Raw genomic sequence first — 22,980 nt, forward strand, 5'->3', positions numbered from 1 at the left:
GTAGGTTGGGCGGAGAGGTTGCCCTTGGCTCAAGGTGACAGGTGTATATATATGACGTATCTGTGTACAGCAAGATCAAACACAGGAGAAGCTTCCTGGTATATGATGTCCCTGTTTTCATCTGAGGAATGTTGGAGGCTGCCCTAAATTAGGCAGCTTTTCCTAATATCTATCCTAAATCTGCCTTCCTGTCCAAGCCATTTATTCTTCCTTGCTTGCTTTCTTTGTCCTTCCCCCTCCTCCCACATTCTTTTGCATATATTAAAAAGTGACGGTAAATTTCCCTTTTTTATATATATACCTCATTTTCTATGGGCCAAATACATCCTGTTTCTTCAGAGTTCTCTCACAGAAGTTTGTCTCCTGGATATATTGTACTCTTCTTCGTCTAAACAATTTCCAGGCTTGTCAACAACGTTGAAATGTGGCTCCCACTTAAGTATTCCGGAGCAACGACTTAGATAATGCTTTGCTGAATATCTCCGGTTTTGGTTTGATTGGTACAGAAACTCTCTTTCCCTCCCAGCACAAATCTTACATTATCCGATATAAACCTTTCTTTCCCCCAATTATCTTTGGAGCAATTTTTAACCCTGCCCTGTCTCTGCTTCCTCTCTCTTGAATTATTCAGAAACACACACATAAAAGAGTGAGCGTTCGTTTCATGGAATAAGAAGTGTTTCCTCCACCATCCCGGCGGTTACTTTTGCTCCCCAAATCAAAATGGGAAAACATCTGATGCAGACCTCGCATTACAAAGCATTTCACATACTTTATTCTGGTAATCCTTGCAGTAATTGCGTAAGGTGCACCAACAATATCATCTCCACGACTCTGAGAAAAGGGACTTGTCAAAGGCCACCTAGCTACTTACTATCTGAGACAAGATTTGGACTTGAATTTTTGAGGGCTTGGCTTCTTTGACCCCTGTGCCGTATCTGCTCACAAAAAGCACGTTGGCATCCAGCTGCTGTTGCTGGCTTGAGTTTCCTTTCTTGTCTCTTGGGAGCTGCTTTCACACATTAAAAAGGGTAAAGGGACTGCTGACCATAAGGTCCAGTCGTGGCCGACTCTGGGGTTGCGGCGCTCATCTCACTTTACTGGCTGAGGGAGCCGGCGTACAGCTTCCGGGTCATGTGGCCAGCATGCCTAAGCCGCTTCTGGCGAACCAGAGCAGCGCGCAGAAACGCCGTTTACCTTCCCGCCGGAGCGGTACCTATTTATCTACTTGCACTTTTGTGCTTTCGAACTGCTAGGTTGGCAGGAGCAGGGACCGAGCAACGGGAGCTCACCCCGTTGCGGGGATTCGAACCGCTGACCTTCTGATCGGCAAGTCCTAGGCTCTGTGGTTTAACCCACAGCACCACCTGCATGGAAAACCCCAGATTGCTTGTGTGTGCATGTCACAGTCCCAAGCCTTATGGACTTGCTGTTTGCTCCAGTTGAGCACTAAAGAACAGTTTTCCCCAGAAGAAAGCAGTGGGGCAAGCGGAAGTGTAAAGAAACCCACAGTCAGGGGCGGAGGAAGGGGGGTGCAGTGGGGGCGGGCCGCCCCGGGTGTCACCGCTGAGGGGGTGACAAAATGCCAGACAGCACTCACCGTGGGGCCTGCAGCGTGCCTGAGCCATGCGTCTCTCCTGGGAGTGACACGGTGGCTTGGGCGCCCGCAGGCTCCATGCTGCCCCAAATTGGCTCCAATCAAATTGGCTCCGCGCCCAAAGGCCAGGTGGAACAACTCTGTCTTACAGGCCCTGCGGAAAGAAATCAGATCCTGCAGGGCCCTGGTCTCATGAGTCGGAGCGTTCCACCAGGCCGGAGCCAGTTTTGAAAAGGCCCTGGCTCTGGTTGAAGCTAATCTAACTTCCTTAGGACCCAGGACCACTAGGGTGTTGCTATTTATGGACCTCGAGGCTCTCCGTGGGGCAGCCCGGGAGAGGCAGTCTCGTAGGTACGAGGGTCCTAGGCCGTGAAGGGCTTTAAAGGTCAAAAGCAGCACCTTAAATCTGACCCTGTACTCCACCCGGAGCCAGTGCAGCTGGAAAAGCACTGGGTGAATATGCTCCCATGGCAGGGACCCCGTGAGGATCCTCGCTGCAGCATTCTGCACCCTCTGGAGTTTCTGAGACAGCTTCAAGGGCAGCCCCGCGTAGAGCAAATTACAGTAGTCAAGCCTGGAGGTGACCGTCGCATGGATCACTGTGGCCAGGTCGGGGCAGAAAGGTAAGGGTGCTTTCACTGACATGACTTTGTGTTAGGGGCACCAAGCACCCCTTCCTCTATTCAGAGATAAGATTCAGGGGCCCTGGGAAGACTCTCTGAAGAATGACAAGTTGAACACACTAACACAGTTTTTAACGAGACACACACACCCCAAACAAAATGGAGACAATGGTGAAGAAAGGAAATGGGAACGGCCCTCAGTACTGGAGCATATTCTGGTTTGGGCCTGCAAGACAGCCCTCTAAAGGAAGGTCACAGAATCATAGAATTGTGAAGTGTAGAATTATTAAGGTCATCCTTCCAACCCACGAGGAAGGAAGTAGAGCCACTGGCCAATCATACAGCAGCCCTGATCACACATCAGAAGTGGTGCTCAGGTTGAGGAAAATAAGAAATTCGCCGCCGCTGAAATTTTGCGTGCACTTAAAGCAGTTGCAAATAAGTTGAACTTCTAGATGATTGGTATGTTTCACTCGTAAGACGTGATGCATTGAACAGCCAGGGTTATAGGCTGTGCTGTAATGACCCAAGATTATACGTCTCCAAAATGGGGAAAACATTCTGTAAGTACTAGGCTGCTACCTACGTAAATTGACAGAGGGAAATTGCTTTTGTAAATGGGAGCTGGATCTTTTTGAAGCTAAGGAACAGCATTCTTCATTTCCCTCCGACTGATGATGAAAGAGGTCTATCAGCTATGGGGTTGTGCATTTTGTTGATTGGCGTGGTTCAGTCCTGCAGGAACAGTGACCTTTAAATGGCAAGTGAAAATGCCCCACCAACCATATACACATAGCCCATCCTCGGGGACGCATCTTTAAGAAGATGCAATATATAGTAAACAGTGAGGAAGCAAATTATTTGACTGCAAAGACTTTTTGGTTGTGCCTCTGCCCTATCAAGTTTGAAGGGTGGTAGCATATGATAAGGCCCATTCACTGGAGCCCCCTAGACTTTGGATTTATTTTCCCTAGGAAATGCATTTGACACCATCACTGTATACCTTCCATTGGCAGGTCAAACACACCTCCTTGCCCAGACCTCTCTTTTTTTGTTGGCTGGGTGTGTTAAATATAGTAATTTAAGTTGCTGAAATTGTAAGTACTTGTACATATTGCTGTGCGCTTAAATCTGGTGGGCTGGTAGCTGAATTCCAGAGAGTACTCTAGTAGTTTTCATGTGCTTGGCTATTGTTGGTCACATGGAGGGTATCTGGTGAAGGAGAAACTCCATTTTGATGTGAAGCAAGATGACTGTGTTTTAGAATCCACTGTGAACACTGCTAAGTTGAATAGAGCGTTGGAGTGCTTCTTCTCTGCTCAAGAAGAGAGCAAAGCTGCAGGAGAAGAGGAAAGTGGAAATCTCTCCTAGGAGCTGCAAGGCATGGCCTAATTGAGATACAGAAGACTGAGTGCTGAGCTCTGGAAAGAGAGGAAAATACAGTTGTTTTGGAAGTTAGAAGAAGAGATTGCAAGCCCATGCTTGGAGAAGCATAGGGCTGTAAATATTATATTTTATAACTAAGTTTCTGCAACTAAAGTTTTTAAATGTTAAAAGTCTGGACATTGGCTTAGTTTTTTTTAAAAAAGGTGTCAGTCATAATTACCGTATTTTTCCGTGTATAAGATGATGCTTTTTGCTAAAAAAAAGAATTAGGCAAAAATTGGGTGTCGTCTTATACACAGATAGTGAATGCAGAGGGGGGAACGTGCGATTAACGGCAGCAGCAAGCAGGAGATTGGCAGCGGTGATTGGGCGGGTGATTGGTGGCTGCGGCAAGGCCTGCTGGCGATTGGCTGCGGCAATTGGGCAGGCGATCGGCGGCTGCGGCAAGTGGGTGGGTGGGCTGTTGGTGGCGGCAAGCGGGCAGACAATTGGCTGTGGCGAGGTGTGCGATTGGCAGTGGGTGTGGCAAGCGATCGGCAGTGGCGGGCAGGCGGGTGAGCGATTGGTGGAAGTGACCTCCCCCATCCCCACCCCAAAAAGCTAAACAACTTAATTTATTAATTTTGGGTTTAAAAAAATAGGGGGCGTCTTATACACAGAAAAAATACGGTATGTATTGAGTTTCTTGGCTGCGATTTTGCTACTCTTACTCCGGGTGGGGGGCGTTGACTACGTAAGATCATATAACTCCTTCTGCAGAGAAATGGAAGTCTGATGGTGGTGTTTTTCTTGCTGTCCTTGTTTATTCTTTAACCGAAGCTTTAATGTAATGGATTCACGTTAGGAGAAAGGAGACTCTAACTAAACATTAGGAGGAACTTTCTGATCATAAGAGCAACTCGGAAGGTGGTGGACTCTCCTTCCTAAGAGCTTTTTAAACAGGTTGGCCATCTGTCAGTTCTTTAGCTGCAATTCCTGCCTTGCAGGGGTTGGACTAGATGGCCTTGAGATCCCTCCCAATTCTATAATTCTATGATTCTATTACACTGGGCAACAATTTTTTACTTTTTGAATGTTGTCTAGATTTCTACCACTGATTTAGGGTATTTTTTCACTGCTGAATCAGGAAATGGCATCTGTTTCTCTCCATCAGGTCAGGTTTACTGTAAACTGAATGGTAGGCATTGATAAAGGTAAGTACATGTAAATTGCATGTTGCTTCACCATTTTTCAAACTTCAGGGCTTGAACTTCCATTTCTTGGAACTCCAGGAATGCTCAGCGGCAGGGAGGTCTCTCTTCAGAGTCCTACAGTAGTCAGCCATCATGACTGCGTCCCAGCGACCCTAATACCTGGTCTCCATCTCTTTCATGTCCTGATGGAATCTCTCCCCCTGCTCGTCACTCATTGAACCCAGGTTCTCAGGAAACCGGTCCATATGTGAAAATAGGTAGTGCATCTTGACGCTCATGTTGCAGCCCAGGTTTCTGAAAGCAGTCAGCATGTTGTTGACAAGTTCTGCGTAGTTTCTGGCCTTATTGTTGCCAAGAAAGTTCTTCACTACCAGAACAAATGCCTTCCACGCTTCCAGTTCCACTTCGTTCATTGAGTTTCCGAACTCTGGATCTCTGATGAGCTGACGGATCTGAGGCCCATCAAAGATGCCAGCTTTCAACTTCTCCATGGTCAATCCTGGAAAAGCCTGGCACAAGTAAGTGAAGCAGTCACCATCCTTGTCCAGAGCCTTGGTGAACTGCTTGATTAAGCCGAGCTTGATGTGCAGCGGTGGGAAGAGTATTCTGTCTCTGTCCACCAGAGGGTCATTGATGACGTTCCTTTTTTTGCAAGGCATCAATTCCTCCCGCACAGGCCAGTCCTTCTTCGTGTAATGCTGAGCACGGTCCCTACTATCCCACATGCGCAGAAAACATGGGTACTTGGTGAAGCCAGACTGTTGTCCCAACAAAAAGTTTACCATCTTCAGGTCAACACAAATAAACCACTTATGCTGATCATAACCAATTTTCTCCAGCACATACTTCACCGCTTCATAGTTCTCCTTCAGTGTACTCGAGTGAGCCAGGGGTATAGAGGCAAACTGGTTGCCATTGTGTAGCAGAACACATTTCAGTGATCGCTTGCTGCTGTCAATGAACAGTCTCCAATCTTTGGGTTCGTACTGTGGCACTCCAAGCTTGAGCAGAAGCTGTGCAATATCTGCACAATACACCAAGTCCTTCTCTTCCGAGAAAAAACGGAGGTTTTATGACTTCAAACTGATCCCTTTTCGACATAATCACCCAGAACTATCAGACCTGAATACTTCTTGACATTAAAATAATCATTTCCAATCAAAACAATTATTCGACATGGCATTTTACCTCCACCAACTTCTTCTAAAATGCTCCACACAAGTGTACATGTGAACAAAAACGTAAAAAAACCGACATGTGGCCATAGCTCAAAAACTTGACCTGATTGAGTCAAACCAATGTCATTTTCGAATTCAGCGCATCAGATTCGTCCTAAATCAACTGAAAAAACGCAGACAACAAATTTGTTGTTGACCAGTGTTATCACTGTTGTTTTATTGTTTCATTGTATTGTTGTACCATACCCTGAACCCCCCATGGTGAACGGCAGGTAAAAAATGCACCAAATTGATTAAATGGGCTGAAAGATCCCTCCCTTTCATTTTCATATTCTGTGACTATTTTGGTTCTCTGGAAAGTGAGTCTTGATTTAGTCATTCTCCCATTTCCCAAAATCTCTGCCAGATGATTCAAGACACACACACACTCGTACATATATAGGGCTGGTAAATTTTGGAAACTGGTTAAATTAGGCAGGATTGGAACACGACAGCTCAGAGTTTAATTTGCAACCTGCTCACAGAATTTGGATTTCCATTTTTGTCGAACTCTGCAAAAAGAGGAGCTAATCTGAATGGGTGTGGGAGGGGGTGGTGAAGATCTTGGCTTGCTCGCAAGGACATTAGCTTTGTCCATCAGAGGTCCCAGGCATCTTCTGTTAAACGGATCAGGTCCCCAGTGATGGCCAAGTGACATCTTCCTGAACGTGTGATGCAGGTGGTATCAGTGGCAGAGCACGTCCTATGCCCTTGGTCTGATCTCTGCCATCTCTGAAAGATCTCTCTGTATCAGGGCCAGGAAAACGTCCTCACCTAGGGCCCTGAAGAGCTGCTACTGGGCAGGAGACAGCACTGGGAGAGGTGGTCCAACTGCTTTGACTCCCATCTAAATTAGCTTCCAGAAACAGCTTGGCTTGAGATCTGTCATGCCTTGTGAAGGATACCTCCCCCAGACTCCGGAGCAAGGTGTGGGAAGGGTTGTTTTGAATAGAGGACCCTTCTCTAGTCAGTGTGTTGTCATCTTCTGTCAAGTGACACTGATGACTTGTGTATGTGTGTGTGTGCTTGTGTATGCTGGCTTCCCACCTCCCACTTTGCACATGCCAGTGTTGGCAATTCCTGCTTCAAGAATCTGCCTCAAGACTGAATCAGACGGTTGCTCCATCTAACTTAGTATCATCTCCTGGTTCCCAAATGTCCGCCCCCACAGACTGCTTGAATACCTCAGAGGGTCTTAGAAGACCCCTTAATGCAGGGGGGCCGGTCCACTGTCCCTCAGACCTTGTGGGGGGCCAGACTATATGGGGGGGGGGGATGAACCAATTCCTATGCCCCACAAATAACCCAGAGATGCATTTTAAATAAAAGGACTTCTTCTACTCATGTCAAAACACGCTGATTCCTGGACCGTCCATGGGCCGGATTTAAAAGGCGGGTGGGCCAGATCCGGTCACCAGGCCTTAGTTTGCCTTGTTGTTATTTAGTCGTTTAGTCGTGTCCAACTCTTCGTGACCCTATGGACCAGAGCTCGCCAGGCACTCCTGTCTTCCACTGCCTCCCACAGCTTGGTCAGACTCATGTTCGTAGCTTCAAGAACACTGTCCAACCATCTCCTCCTCTGTCGTCCCCTTCTCCTTGTGCCCTCCATCTTTCCACACATCAGGGTCTTTTCCAGGGAGTCTTCTCTTCTCATGAGGTGGCCAAAGTCTTGGAGCCTCAGCTTCAGGATCTGTCCTTCTAATGAGCACTCAGGGCTAATTTCCTTCAGAATGGAGAGGTTTGATCTTCTTGCAGTCCATGGGACTCTCAAGTGTCTCCTCCAGCACCATAATTCAAAAGCATCAATTCATCGGCAATCAGCCTTCTTTATGGTCCAGCTCTCACTTCCATACATCACTACTGGGAAAACCATAGCTTTAACTATACTGACTTTCGTTGGCAAGGTGATGTCTCTGCTTTTTAAGATGCTGTCTAGGTTTGTCATTGCTTTTCTCCCAAGAAGAAGGCATCTTTTAATTTCGTGACTGCTGTCACCATCTGCCATGATCATGGAGCCCAAGAAAGTAAAATCTCTCACTGCCTCCATTTCTTCCCCTTCTATTTGCCAGGAGGTGATGGGACCAGTGGCCATGATCTTAGTTTTTTTGAAGTTGAGCTTCACACCATATTCTGCGCTCTCCTCTTTCACCCTCATTAAAGGGTTCTTTCATTCCTCCTCACTTTCTGCCATCAAGGTTGTGTCATCTGCATATCTGAGGTTGTTGATATTTCTTCCGGCAATCTTAATTCCGGTTTCGGATTCATCTAGCCCAGCCTTTCGCATGATGAAGTCTGCATATAAGTTAAATAAACAGGAAGACAATATACAGCCTTGTCGTACTCCTTTCCCAATTTTGAACCAATCAGTTGTTCCATATCCAGTTCTTGTCCCACATAGAGATTTCTCAGGAGACAGATGAGGTGATCAGGCACTCCTGATCACCTCAGGAGTTTGCCTACCCATGTCTTAATGTTTTCTTTCCGGATGTTGGAAGTGATTGCAATGAGCTGAGCTAGATGTTTTGTGTGCTTCTTGGTTCTTTCTTATTTCTTCTGATATTTCTTATATATTGCATTCCACACGGTTCAAATTGTAAGACGGTAAAAAACAATGTATGAAATAAAGGAAGCAATGAAAAAGGCAATTAAAAGGCAATTTAAAATAATACCCTGTATGATGGATAGGTCGTATCCCATCTTCAAGAACAAGCCCACTGACATGCCATGGATTTCCTGAATGAAACTCATTAGATCACTGGTGGTCTACCAACCATAATGTGTGTTACAGCTGGGCAATATATCGTCCAAAACTGGTTTCAAGTCCGTATAATGATATTGAATTCATAATGTTTGACCTGGCAATACAGTGGTACCTTGGGGTAAGAACTTAATTCGTTCTGGAGGTCCGTTCTTAACCTGAAACCCTTCTTAACCTGAGTTACCACTTTAGCTAATGGGGCCTCCTGCTGCTGCCGCGCGATTTCTGTTCTCATCCTGAAGCAAAGTTCTTAACCTGAGGTACAGTGGTACATCGGAATGTAAACTGGATCCGTTCTGGAGCCCTGTTTGCATCCTGAAGCGAACACAACCCGCATCTGCGGGTCACCGCTTCCGCACATGCACGTGACGTCATTTTGACAGTCTGCGCATGCGCGCGCGGCAAAGCTCAGGAGTAACGCACTCCGTTACTTCCAGGTCGCCACGGAGCGCAACCTGAAAATACTTAACTTGAAGCACATTTATCCCGAGGTATGTCTGTACTATTTCTGGGTTAGCGGAGTCTGTAACCTGAAGCATCTGTAACCCAAGGTACCACTGTATATTGCAAGTCATGATTTGTGTGTGTGTGTGCGCGCGCGCATTATGCAAAAATCACAATGGGGGGAAAACCATGAAGCCAGCCAATGCAAAGCTCCATCCTTATTTCAGACCTTGTGATATATCAGTTTATAGCAGTGTTTAGCTGGTGATATATCACAAAGTTGAAAACCAGATATAGCCAGCGGCCCATCTGGTCTAGCATCCTGATCTCACAGTGGCCAGCCAGATCCCAAAAACAGGATTCGATCACAAGAGCCCTCTTCTCTCCTGTGGCTTCAGCAACTGGTTTTCAGACGCATGGCTGCCTCTGACTGTGGAAGCAGAACATAACCACCAAGAGCCCTCTCCTCCTCAATGAATTTGTCCAGTCCTCTTTTAAAGCCGTCTAAGTTGGTGGCCTCCAGTGGGAGGGAGTTCCATTGTTTAACTAAACGCTGTGCGAAGAAGTGCTTTTTAAAAGAGTTGTCCTGTTATCTTCCAGCATTCAGCTTCATTCAATGTCCACAAGTTCCGGTGTCTTTTTAGAGAACACACACACAATAATATTAGCAAAATGCTGCTTACGGTGTTACAGCGCTATTCACACTTTATCGCTAGCTATGAAATGCAAACTTGTGCTTTAAAAATGAAGAAAATTAACATTTCCGCCATTTTAGCAAGGTGGTTTATTCCTCATTCAACACGTCTGATCGAAAACAAACATCCAACACAGTGGGCGTTTTTGACGCTTTGTAGGTAGCAATGGGTGACCTGTGTTTAAAAGAACGAAGTGTTTAGCACTAAATCTGTGATTACTCTTTTGGAAATTCAGGCTTGCGTGGTTTCTTTTAAAAACTCAAATGGCTGTTCGGATGAATGGGACCTTCCTTTCCCCTATGTACAGTAGATAAGCCCTGCCCAATATTATGGATTGCAGAGATCGGGATTAACATAAAGAAAAAGGGATTATATCCCTGCTTGTGTGGGAAGTCCAGTTGCCGTTCTACATAGGTAAAGGTATAAGGTAAAGGACCCCTGAACGGTTAATTCCTGTCAAAGGTGACTATGAGGGACGCAGGTGGCGCTGCGGTCTAAACCACTGAGCCTCTTGGGCTTGCCGATTAGAAGGCAGACAGTTCGAATCCCCACGACGGTGTGAGCTCCTGTTGCTCTGTCCCAGCTCCAGTCAACCTAGCAATTCGAGAGCATACCAACTCAAGTAGATAAATAGGTAGCGCTGTGGCGGGAACAGTGTTTCTGTGTGCTCTGGTTTCCCTTCACAGTGTTCCATTGCGCCATAAGCGGTTTAGTCACGCTGGCCACATGACCTGGAAAGCTGACTGTGGACAAACGCCAGCTCCCTTGGCCTGAAGGCAAGATGAGCACCGTTCTACGTATATCTTACAGCACAAGAGCAATGATTTATGGGTGCTAGGATTCCCCTATTTGGAAGCAGCCTATAGAGATGGCTGCTCTCCAACACTTCTGAGAGGCATCTGGCGGCGCTCGCCTAAGTGATGTTGGCAGATCATTGCGAACCCATTACGCCAGGACTTCAGAGTCTGCTCTGCACCGGGCGTGATTGAAGGATCGGCACAAAGCACTAAACCGTGATATCCTCTACCAGATCACATCATCACATCTGTCGCATTGCGACCTCTGTGGTCTGCCTTCAAGAAGAAACATGCTCGCTCGCTCTCTTAATAGAGCAGGGATCTGCATGATTCTTGCTGAATTGATTGAACAAAACAGTTATTGCCAGAAGAAAATAACTCACGGGGGCCCTAGCATTCCATGCAGGCACATCCCAATTCCGTGACCAGGATACATCCGGCAGATAAGATAAGTTGCATGAGATTTGCATAATAATGAAGCCATTTGTTTTTCGGGCTTTTATGCTTTTTAAAAAAAGAATGTCACTGCTGTACGAACACTGAAAGAAGAAATGTGCAGTGCAAGACAGTCTACTGGAAAGAACGAGACTTGCAAAAACCCCACTCGTTTCTGTAAGGCACAGAATACCAGTTATACCCCAGGGCATGGCTGCTCTGTCTAAACCACTGAGCCTCTTGGGCTTGCCGATAGGAAGGTCGGCGGTTCGAATCCCCATGTGGGCTGGAACTGGTCTGTGACCGAAATAATAAATTCATTCAATCCCTACGACAGGGTAAGCTCCCATTGCTCTGTCCCAGCTCCTGCCAACCTAGCAGTTCGAAAGCAAACCAGTGCGAGTAGATAAATAGGTACCGCTCCGGTGGGAAGGTAAATGGCATTTCTGTGCACTCTGGTTTCCGTCATGGTGTCCTGTTGCGCCAGATGCGGTTTAGTCATGCTGGCCACATGACCCAGAAAGCTGTCTGAGGACAAACGCCGGCTCCCTCGGCCTGAAAGCGAGATGAGCACCGCAACCCCAGAGTCGCCTTTGAGTGGACTTAACTGTCCAAGGGTCCTTTACCTTTTTTACGTAGTTGTGTCAGCACTCACCTTTCTTCTGATGGGAAATGCTCTGCAGGGGGTGGACAAAAAATTGGGTGGCCCAAGGAGGTTCAGTTGCGGGAGGAGAGAAATGTCGCTATTTACATCTAAGGAATGTTGGAGTGTATGGGATCCGTGTGAGTGTCTGGCAATACAAGATTTGTAATACTTTGGAGAGGGAAACATGAAACGAATCTGGAGGAAGGATTCTAAAATTTCCTGAGTCCTGAATGCTTGTATGGAAAATCAAAGATTCGTTTTTTAAAAAATTATGTTGGCATCGTACATCTGAGTGAGTTTTCAGTTTTGAGTAGTAGTTCAGCTTTAGGTACAAAGACTCAAACATTGGCTAGAAAGCCCTTTGTTTGGAACCCACCCTTAGATAAGGCTGCCACATGTCTGAGATTTAAAGGTGGAAGTGGGGGGCTGGATTTCTGGAAGGTAGCAATTTGCCCTGGATCTTTGCATTTTTGGGCATTTTTGTAAAACAAACAAACAAACAAACCTCCACAACTTTCAGGGTGTCCTGGTTTTTACTTTTTGAAATATAGCAACCCTAGCCTTAGCTGGGACATGGGTGGCACTGTGGGTTAAAACCACAGAGCCTAGGACTTGCCGATCAGAAGTTCAGCGGTTCGAATCCCTGCGACGGGGTGAGCTCCCGTTGCTCAGTCCCTGCTCCTGCCAGCCTATCAGTTCAAAAGCACGTCGAAGTGCAAGTAGATAAAGAGGTACCGCTCTGGCGGGAAGGTAAACGGCATTTCCGTGCACTGCTCTGGTTCGCCAGAAGCGGCTTAGTCATGCTGGCCACATGACCCGGAAGCTGTATGCTGACTCCCTCAGCCAATAAAGCGAGATGAGCACCGCAACCCCAGAGTCGGCCACGACTGGACCTGATGGTCAGGGGTTCCGTTACCTTTACCCTTAGCTGGAACTAAACTGTGGGTTTCTGCAATTGGTTGTTAAGAACAGGATGTGTAACTCGAAGGCTGTTTGGTCTCATGTGAGCCTCCTTGAGACATATGGCCCTGTATTGCCCAAGAAACCACATGAGACTTCCTCACTTCTCTTAGTCCTTCTTAGACATTTATTTTTATATCAATTCACCAGAAGACTGTTCCGTCTTTAGGAGGTACTTCTTCCCCTTTTATCACTCCTGCGGCTGTAAGGAAGGGTGGTAAATGCCTTCCCCTTCAAAATGTAAGGAGCAACACTCAGCTAAAATAAAATTACGTTTGTAAGCCTGCCTGTAGGCACCGAGACAAAGTGCTGATAAAGTAGGCTGTTGCCTGCAAAAACTTGTGCTTCAATAAATCTTTCTTTAAGGGGCCACATCTCTATTTGCTGACTTCTGGAATGTGTCCCAGTAGAAATGGTGTAGTCTGGAATGATTTCATTTCAAAAAAACCATGCTCTGTCTTCTGGTGTATTTTTTTTTTTTTCAAATACGCATGCAAGAAGTATTTGTTGATCTGTGCAGAGATTTTAGTTGACACATGTATAATCGTTTGCACGGGCGTTGTTTATGCCTATAGATTGATTGCACACTTTAAATAGGACATTTGTACATTCCTGTTACGGGATGCGAGATCCACGGACTAAGGCTGTGCTCTGAACTGAAGTAAATGAATGTGCTTGCAGTTTGGCTACATCAGGCTTTAGTGGTGCTTGCTAGCTAGCACTAGGAAAAACAAGAGCCATTGCAACCGAGACGGAATAAAAACAGTGTACAAAATAGACCAATATGCAATTAGGTTTTTAAAAAGGAGGAGAGCTTACCTCGTAGTACAGAGAATGCTTTGCATGTAAAAAAGTCAGTGTCAACACTGAGCTAAGGGGATGAAAACCTTAGTATAAGGCCGTTTCCTATATTCCTTCTCCCTCCCCGCCCCTTCCAGTCTGTGGCTGGGAAGGACCATAGTTCAGTGGCAAAGTGCAAGCTTGGATGAAGAAGGCCTCAGGTTTAATCTTTAGCACCTTCAGGTAGGTAGAGCGAGGAAAGTCCTCTCTGCCTGAATCCTTGAAACCAGGGCCAGGCTGTGCAGTAGACAATATGGTGGTACCATGGTTGTCAAACTTAATCTATAATAATAATAATAATAATAATAATAATAATAATAATTTATTATTTATACCCCACCCATCTGGCTGGGTTTCCCCAGCCACTCTGTGCGGCTTCCAACAGAATATTAAAATACAATAACCTATTCAACATTAAAAGCTTCCCTGAACAGGTCTGCCTTCAGATGTCTTCTAAAAGTCTGGTAGTTGTTTTTCTCTTTGATATCTGGTGGGAGGGCGTTCCACACGGCGGGCGCCACTACCGAGAAGGCCCTCTGCCTGGTTCCCTGTAGCTTAGCTTCTCGCAGTGAGGGAACCGCCAGGAGGCCCTCGGCGCTGGATCTCAGTGTCCGGGCTGAAGGATGGGGGTGGAGACGCTCCTTCAGGTATACTGGACCGAGGCCGTTTAGGGCTTTAAAGGTCAGCACCAACACTTCAAATTGTGCTTGGAAACGTACTGGGAGCCAATGTAGGTCAGGAGCGGTGTTATATGGTCTCAGCGGCCGCTCCCAGTCACCAGTCTAGCTGCCATATTCCTGATTAGTTGTAGTTTCCGGGTCACCTTCAAAGGTAGCCCCACATAGAGCGCATTGCAGTAGTCCAAGCGAGAGATAACTAGAGCATGCACCACTCTGGCGAGACAGTCCGCCGGCAGGGAGGGTCTCAGCCTGCGTACCAGATGGAGCTGGTAGACAGCCGCCCTGGACACAGAATTAACCTGCGCCTCCATGGATGGCTGTGAGTCCAAAATGACTCCCAGGCTGCACACCTGGTCCTTCAGGGGCACAGTCACCCCATTCAGGACCAGGGAGTCGCCCACACCCACCCACCCGCCTCCTGTCCCCCAGAAACAGTACTTCTGTCTTGTCAGGATTCAATCTCAATCTGTTAGCCGCCATCCATCCTCCAACCGCCTCCAGACAGTCACACAGGACCTTCACCGCCTTCACTGGTTCTGATTTGAAAGAGAGATAGAGCTGGGTATCATCCACATACTGATGAACACCCAGCCCAAACCCCCTGATGATCTCTCCCAGCAGCTGCATGTAGATGTTGAAAAGCATGGGGGAGAGGACAGAACCCTGAGGCACCCCACAAGCGAGAGCTCCATTCTGGGAGTCCATTTGTCCGTTTGACTCCTGAAACCGTTCGAAAACCAAGGCGCGGCTTCTGGTTGGCTGCAGGAGCTTCCTGCACTCAGGCAGAATCCGTGATGGATGTTCAGCTTCCAAAGAACGTTCGAAAACCGGAACACTTACTTCTGGATTTTCGGCATTCAGGAGCCAAAACGTACGAGTACCAAGGCATTCGAGCACCAAGGTAGGACTTGATGGACCCACGGTATGAGTTCTATACAAGGACTCCTCTGGAGTAGCTGAGTCAGCAGAGCATGAGATCCTAATCTCAGGGTCATGGTTCTGAGCCTCACATTGGGCAAAAGATTCCTGAATTCCAGGGGGCTGGACTAGATAACAGTTGTGGTCTCCTTTAACTCCATGATTCCATGATTCTAAGACCTGTTTCTTGAGCATCCCTCCTGAACAAACACATATGCACAAAGCATCTGCGGAGGTTAGATTATGTCTAGCCAGACTTTTAGAAGACATCTGAAGGCAGCCCTGTTTAGGGAAGCTTTTAATGTTTGATGCATTACTGTATTTTAATATTTTGTTGGAAGCCGCCCAGAGTGGCTGGGGAAGCCCAGCCAGATGGGTGGGGTATAAGTAATAAAATATTATTAGTATTATTATGCATTTGTTTGCAGGGTGTTAATCCTGATTTGATTGCTGAATGTTCACACATCTTCCTGTTAATTATTCAGGCATCTCTCACTTCTCAAAGTTTCCCAGTCTTTTATAAGTGGGTTTGTCGTGCTAGCAGACTGGGCCCTTTTAATCCACTTTAATTGTGAAAAGTATGCACTTCAATCTCTCCTGCAAGACACCGGCAGTCTTGAGAAATCTCTCAGGAACTTCGCTTTATCCGCCCCTCTTTAGTGACTCCCTTTCATGCAACTTCCTTCCCCTTTGCTTGATGTTTCATGAATGGAAACATTATATACATAACTGAAGCCGAGGCAAAGATCCATCCTTGTTACTCTTTTTTCCCCTCCCCTACTGGACCAAAGAAGCCTAGAGAGAAAAGACGGTGGCAGGTGGTGCGATTTCAGCTTTGTGTCCATGGAGAAAGTGCATAGATGCATAATAACTCGGAGCATCTCAGATAGACCTCTGGCTTCCTAGCAGAAGTTTCTAGGAGTCTTGGTTGACCACAAACTTGACATGAGCCAACAGTGTGACGTGGCAGCTAAAAAAGCCAATGCAATTCTGGGCTGCATCAATAGGAGTATAGCGTCTAGATCAAGGGAAGTAATAGTGCCACTGTAGTCTGCTCTGGTCAGACCTCACCTGGAGTACTGTGTCCAGTTCTGGGCACCACAGTTCAAGAAGGACACTGACAAATTGGAACGTGTCCAGAGGAGGGCAACCAAAATGGTCAAAGGCCTGGAAACGATGCCTTATGAGGAACGGCTAAGGGAGCTGGGCATGTTTAGCCTGGAGAAGAGGAGGTCAAGGGGTGATATGATAGCCATGTTCAAATATATAAAAGGATGTCACATAGAGGAGGGAGAAAGGTTATTTTCTGCTGCTCCAGAGAAACGAACACGGAGCAATGGATCCAAACTACAAGAAAGAAGATTCCACCTAAACATTAGGAAGAACTTCCTGACAGTAAGAGCTGTTCGACAGTGGAATTTGCTGCCAAGGAGTGTGGTGGAGTCTCCTTCTTTGGAGGTCTTTAAGCAGAGGCTTGACTACCATATGTCAGGAGTGCTCTGATGGTGTTTCCTGCTTGGCAGGGGGTTGGACTCGATGGCCCTTGTGGTCTCTTCCAACTCTATGATTCTATGATTCTATGATTCTACTCCAATTCTGTGGGTAGCAAGCACTGGGAAGAAATCCAGTTGAGCTGCCTCCGGAAGATCAGTTTTTGAAGGATTATAGACAGGTGCACAAATCTATCATTACTGAAATTGCGGTGCACATTACGCCACATCAAACCATCTAGATATGCTGGTTTCCCTACCACTTAAAAACATTGTGCAGCATATTTGAGGAGGGGGGTTTGATGCATTCCCTCTCCTCTCCATGTGTCCACCGCCACCACCTTTCATGTTTTTTCGTATACGGGCTTTAGAAAGCAAATCTTACTTTGCGAGATATGACTATTAAGTGCTACTTGCCATGCATGCAGCATTGATTATGAGAAGAAAATAGGAAGTAGCTGGTGTGGTGGAGCGGGAGAGACAGAAACCACAATGTTTCCAGTTGTGTTTCTTTTCTAGTGTTCAGCTGTGCCTGCCATTGCTTACATAGGCAAAATGGCACCAACCCACACGTGAGAGGGAAGTGTCAGCAGACTTGGGGGAAACCACGAGGTTTGCAGAAGTATTTAAAAATAAGAAACCTTTAAGGAAAATCGAAAAGCAGGTGGAGGCTCCAGAACAGTCGAATATGGGTTGAGTGTGTTCAGTGGACATGAAATGGCAACTGAGTGTAGGGAGAAGGGAAACAGAAAACTGGGGAAGAGGAATGGAACGGAATGGCTGGAATCTTGGAGCAGCAGTGCTCCCACGCTGCAACATTTTGTTGCAGGTCACACTTGTGTTACGTTGTCATCGTCGTCTTTGGCAATCGCTCGTAGCCGAGTAAGATTGTCTTCCATAAACACAGTTTTAACAATGCGTCCGTAAGTGACTGTGGAGGCCAATTCTGGATCCACATGTCCTTCCACAGTGGGGACATTAGTTCCCGGGTGGGAGTTGATCATGGTGTAGATTTGCCAAGCATGCTTTCCTCTTAGCACATTTCTCCCTTTCGTCCTGAGTTCGAGTGTCTTCAAAGCCCATGACACCTTTGGTAAAGGCTGTTCTCCAACTGGAGCGCTCGCAGGCCAGTGTTTCCCAGTTGTCAGTGTTTATACTACATTTTTTTAGATTTGCCCTGAGACAGTCTTTAAACCTCTTTTGTTGACCACCAGCATTGTGCTTTCCATTTTTAAGTTCGGAATAGAGTAGTTCCTTTGGAAGATGATATTCAGGCATCTGCACAACATGACCAGTCCAACGAAGTTGATGTTGAAGAATTCAACACTGGTGATCTTTGCTTCTTCCAGTACACTGGTATTAGTTTTCCTGTCTCCCCAAGTAATGTGTAAAAATTGTCATAGACACTGTTGATGGAATCTTTCGAGGGGTTGGAGATGGCGTTTGTAAGTGGTCCATGTTTCACAAGCCTACAGCAAGGTTGGTAGTACAATAGCTTTGTAAACAAGCATTTTGGTTTCCCTGCGAATGTCCCGGTCCTCAAACATTCTGCACTTCAATCTGGAGAAAGCCGCACTCGCAGAGCTCAGGCGATGCTGGATTTCAGCATTGTGTTACATACAGTAATTGAGAGTATCTACAGAGTGTGATATTGGTGTGTCTTGACACTCTTGTCTTTTCTTTCATTTGAGATTCCTGGCTGTGGCTCAGCACTTACAGTGTGGACCTATAACTAGAAGCAGGGTGGATTTGATTTAAATCAAATCGATTTAAATCACAATTTAAATCACTAGTCAGCAAGACTTGATTTAAATTTTTTTCTTTTACAGTAAGACTCATTCCTGCTGGTATAATCTTAATATTTACAACCAGACAAAGGTTTCATTTTTGGAATAATAAATTTTCAGAGTAGTTTTTACAGTTATATCAAAAATTACTGATTTGGTTATACTAATAGAAATACAAAGACAGATAATTATGAAATTATTGTTTATATTTGGACAACTTTTCTGCTGTACTTTATTGGAAGGAGAAAAATAATAATTTCCTTAATAACAATCTAAACGATTTATTTAACTAAAACAATAACATTACAGCATATGTATCCATGTTTGTTAACTGATGTAGTTAAACGGTTTTTTTTTTTTAAAAAAAAAGGAACTTAGACTGAGTTTTAGCACACATGAAAAACTTAAAACAAATCCTTATTTCCTGATTATAGGCCTTAAACCAGGGGTCAGCAACCTTTTTTAGCCATGGGCTGGTCCACCGTCCCTCAGAGCATGTGGTGGGCCGGACTATATTTTTTGGGGGGAAATGAACGAATTCCTATGCCCCACAAATAACCCAGAGATGCATTTTAAATAAAAGCACACATTCTACTCATGTAAAAACACCAGGCAGGCCCCACAAATAACCCAGAGATGCATTTTAAATAAAAGGACACATTCTACTCATGTAAAAACACCAGGCAGGCCCCACAAATAACCCAGAGATGCATTTTAAATAAAAGGGCACATTCTACTCATGTAAAAACACACTGATTCCCGGACCATCCGTGGGCCGGATTGAGAAGGCGATTGGGCTGCATCCGGCCCCCGGGCCTTAGGTTGCCTACCCCTGCCTTAGACTATAATGTAACTGTCAGGGAACTGCCATCGGAGCGGGAGGCGGAGAGGAGGCTCCCGGACGATGGTGGAGAAGGTCCTAGTAGGAGGAGGGATAGCCCATCCGCTGGGGAAGGTAATCAGCGCAACACCAGTGGAGAAGGGGAGGAGATGGAGGAATCGGAGAGGTGGCTCCAGAACTCTTCGCAGGAGAGGGTACTAGTACTCCGTTGCCCACACCCACCTTGCGCAGGAAACTTTCACGCAGACAACGGGGGAGGAGACTGGGCGTCAAACAGCTTCTATGCTGGAAGAGGTTTAAGAAACGCCCACTGACGGATTCTGCCAGCGACTGAAGCAGCCACGGAACTTGAGGCTGTCCTGACAGAAAGGGTTCAACCATGCAACCTAGCCAGGAGTAAAGGCAACTTACGCATGAGCAACCCCTAGAACCATTACAGTAACTTAAATAGAAAACTATCTTTAGAAAGATTTTTCCTCCGAAAGCATTTTATTTTAAAAATCCGATTTAAAGCAAACCATTGATTTTTATCCACCTTGGCCAGAAGCATGCACAGGTTATTGTTGCATGTTGTAAAAGACAAGAAGTGGTCTTATTCATCTTGCAAAACTCAATAATAAAGAAGAAGATGCATGCATGGGAAATATTGGCCCGGGCAGACTGACCTTACGCTGGAGACGCAGTCCCCTACGCAGCCGTTCCAAGATATTGTGTAATCCCCAAAGCCAGCCAGCTGGTCTAGAGAGAGGCTGGACTTCAAGGAATGTCACGGCTAACTGGTGCTGAAAGGTGAATCAGATAGGAGTAATACATTGGGCGGGGGGGCAGGGCTGGCAAAGAAGCTGATCTCCTGCTGGAACGCCAAGGGTGCGATGTGCTTGGCCTGCTGGAAGCTCAAAGGAGATTTGTTCAATGGGACAAATACACACAGAGAGAAAAGAAGCACATGCTGCAAACCCCCCCCCCCAAAAAAAATTTTTTATTGGTTTTCCAGATTTATAACAAACATAAAAAAACATTACAATATAAAAAACAAACAAGCAAGCAAGCAAACATTTATCCTAACTGTTATAATTCCACTTTTGTTACCATTGTTAGATGACTTCCTCAAATCCCCCTAGCTGAATTTCCATATAACTCATTGTAGCAGTTTTCCAATACTAGTTTCAAATAAAATTAACTTAATCAATTAACATCTTTCTTTCTTATCATATTCACTTCTATCCATAATGTTCTGCAATTTAACATATTTAACTCCTGTCAATTTGGTACTCACAAGTAAGGTAAAGGTAAAGGGACCCCTGACCATTAGGTCCAGTCGTGACCGACTCTGGGGTTGCGGCGCTCATCTTGCTTTATTGGCCGAGGGAGCCGGTGTACAGCTTCCGGGTCATGTGGCCAGCAGGACTAAGCCGCTTCTGGCGAACCAGAGCAGCGCACGGAAACGCCGTTTACCTTCCCGCTGGAGCGGTATCTATTTACCTACTTGCACTTTGACGTGCTTTCGAACTGCTAGGTTGGCAGGAGACTCGCAAGTAGTACTACTTATATTATCTTAGAATATTTAACTAAGTAATCCTCAAATTTCTTCCGTTCTTCTTGATAGGCCTCCTCTTTCTGTTTGCGGATTATTCCGGTCAGGTTGGCCAGCTCCAAAAAATCCATCATCTTCATCTGCCATTCCTCCACACATGCTTCTACTTATTAGTAAGACAGTTAGAGCTGTTCAACAGTGGAATTTGCTGCCAAGGAGTGTGGTGGAGTCTCCTTCTTTGGAGGTCTTTAAGCAGAGGCTTGACAACCATATGTCAGGAGTGCTCTGATGGGGTTTCCTGCTTGGCAGGGGGTTGGACTCGATGGCCCTTGTGGTCTCTTCCAACTCTATGATTCTATGATTCTATTAATTGAAGCCCCACCCACCACCACCATTTGAAAGCAGTTCTTCCAGATGTTTTCCTTGCCTGTGTGCAAGCCATTTAGGGGCAGAGTCATAGTTCAGTTGCAGAGCACAGAAGAATCTCGTGTAAGTGGGGAGGGAGAGACCCCTGCTTAGCATCTTAAAGACTAACCAAACAAGCCCCTGTGTTGCAAAGAGAACGTCAGCAATGTCTAGGCAACACGATGACCATGTACATACACAACAGACAATCTTTATAGAATACCTTCAAACCGTAACAAGTACAAAATGAAATCTTTAGTCTCAAAGTCTCTGGAAATCTTTCAATGAAGCGAGGTACCAGACTTTGTACGATGAAAGACAAGCTGTGAAGCTTTGTGTATTCAGCAAATATGATGTCCAACACTGAACAGTGATTCCGGATACTGACTACTGTTTCGTGGAATTCTTCGTCAGTGTGCTGGGAGGATATAGAATTGCTTCATAAACCCATCTTATTTCGAACAAATGTATGCAAATGAAAATATCAAATGCTGTGGAACGGTGCTCATGTAATAATGTAGTCACTGATAAGAAACACACTCGAAAACAAAAAGAAACAACCGCTAGCAGTGCTTGAACGCAATTTCTTTATAACATGGTCAGGGGCCATCCGAAAAGTATAAAGCAAAAGTAGAACAGCATGCATCATTCCCAAAATATAATTATAAACGAGCCTCTTACATATGTCTTGGTGATGAGTATGTCTTGGTGATTAATGCCTCTCTGTGTAAACAAAAAACGATGAGTTTCAATGTTTCTTTGATTGTCCTTGAGTCTTCCTCCCCCATTTCCCATCCTCTCCTGCCACACCAATAAGGCGCACGACACTCTGCTAGACCCAGGGTTCTAGCAGAAGGGCTGCTCAGCATTGCCTATAGATGCCCAGGATTCAAATGTAGACCTTATAGAATCATGGATTTGTTGAGTAGGAAGGGGCCAGGGAGTCATTTAATCCAACTCACTGCAACGCAGGAATCTCAGCTACAGCATCCGTGATGGATGGCCATTCAACCTGTTTGAGAAGCACGTGTTTTTTGCCACGAGGACCAGTTGCTTCGGAACAAGAGCAGGTGAAGTCTGTTGTCCTCCTGTTGATTGCTGTAGGAAATGGGATCCTAGACTAGTTCAGCCTTTGCTCTGATCTTAGTAGGGCTTTTCTTACTTTCTTGGTGCTGTGCTAGAGCCGTAAGAAAAAAATCAGCAAAATGTTGCACCACCTCCATGTTGCCTTTTATCAACAGAAAATATTTTTTTCCTCCCCAGTTGCACCAATGCTCTTGATGATTATTATTTTTTAATAATTTTTTGTTAGTTTTCCATTTACTAATATATGTTCACATCAATATTGTCCACTTTACATCTCTGGCTCTATAGAGCCCATCAACTCCCCCCCCCCCCACACACACACCTCATAGCTTTCAAAATTAACCTTTATGATGTTGAATTTTGTACTTTTTCCAATTCTAGATCACTCATTACAAAAAATATTGAGATTTAAATTAAAATGAACAGGGAGAAAGTTCATCATTACAAGTCTTCAGGCAACCCTGCTAGTGATGGTAATTGCTTGCAGTAATCTTTCAAATGTTGAATAAATTCACTCCAGTCCTTGTAAAATACTTGATCTCACTGGTTTCGGATCCTTCCTGTCAGCTTCCCCAGTTTCGCAAAGTCCCTCATTTTCACTCTTCTTTCGCTGGTACTTCAATGCTCTTGATTAAAGCATCATTTGAT

At 45.6% G+C, this 22,980-nt stretch overlaps 2 protein-coding genes across 8 annotated transcripts in view; one reads left to right on the forward strand and one right to left on the reverse strand.

The window, feature by feature from the left end:
• The window catches only part of LOC310680724 (uncharacterized protein), a 360,376-nt gene extending 354,509 nt beyond the window's left edge, over positions 1 to 5,867 (reverse strand). The window contains exon 1 of the mRNA XM_083447743.1: positions 4,808 to 5,867. Within this exon, the coding sequence (XP_083303869.1) occupies positions 4,952 to 5,584 (633 nt within the window). The 5' untranslated portion in view covers positions 5,585 to 5,867 and the 3' untranslated portion in view covers positions 4,808 to 4,951. The remainder of the gene's footprint in view (positions 1 to 4,807) is intronic.
• Positions 1 to 22,980, forward strand: part of LOC310680601 (tyrosine-protein phosphatase non-receptor type substrate 1-like) — a 126,726-nt gene that overhangs the window by 24,157 nt on the left and 79,589 nt on the right. The window lies entirely within an intron of this gene.

The sequence above is a fragment of the Podarcis tiliguerta genome (assembly GCF_965153285.1).
Source record: "Podarcis tiliguerta genome assembly, chromosome: 6".
NCBI classification, from domain to species: Eukaryota; Metazoa; Chordata; class Lepidosauria; order Squamata; family Lacertidae; genus Podarcis; species Podarcis tiliguerta.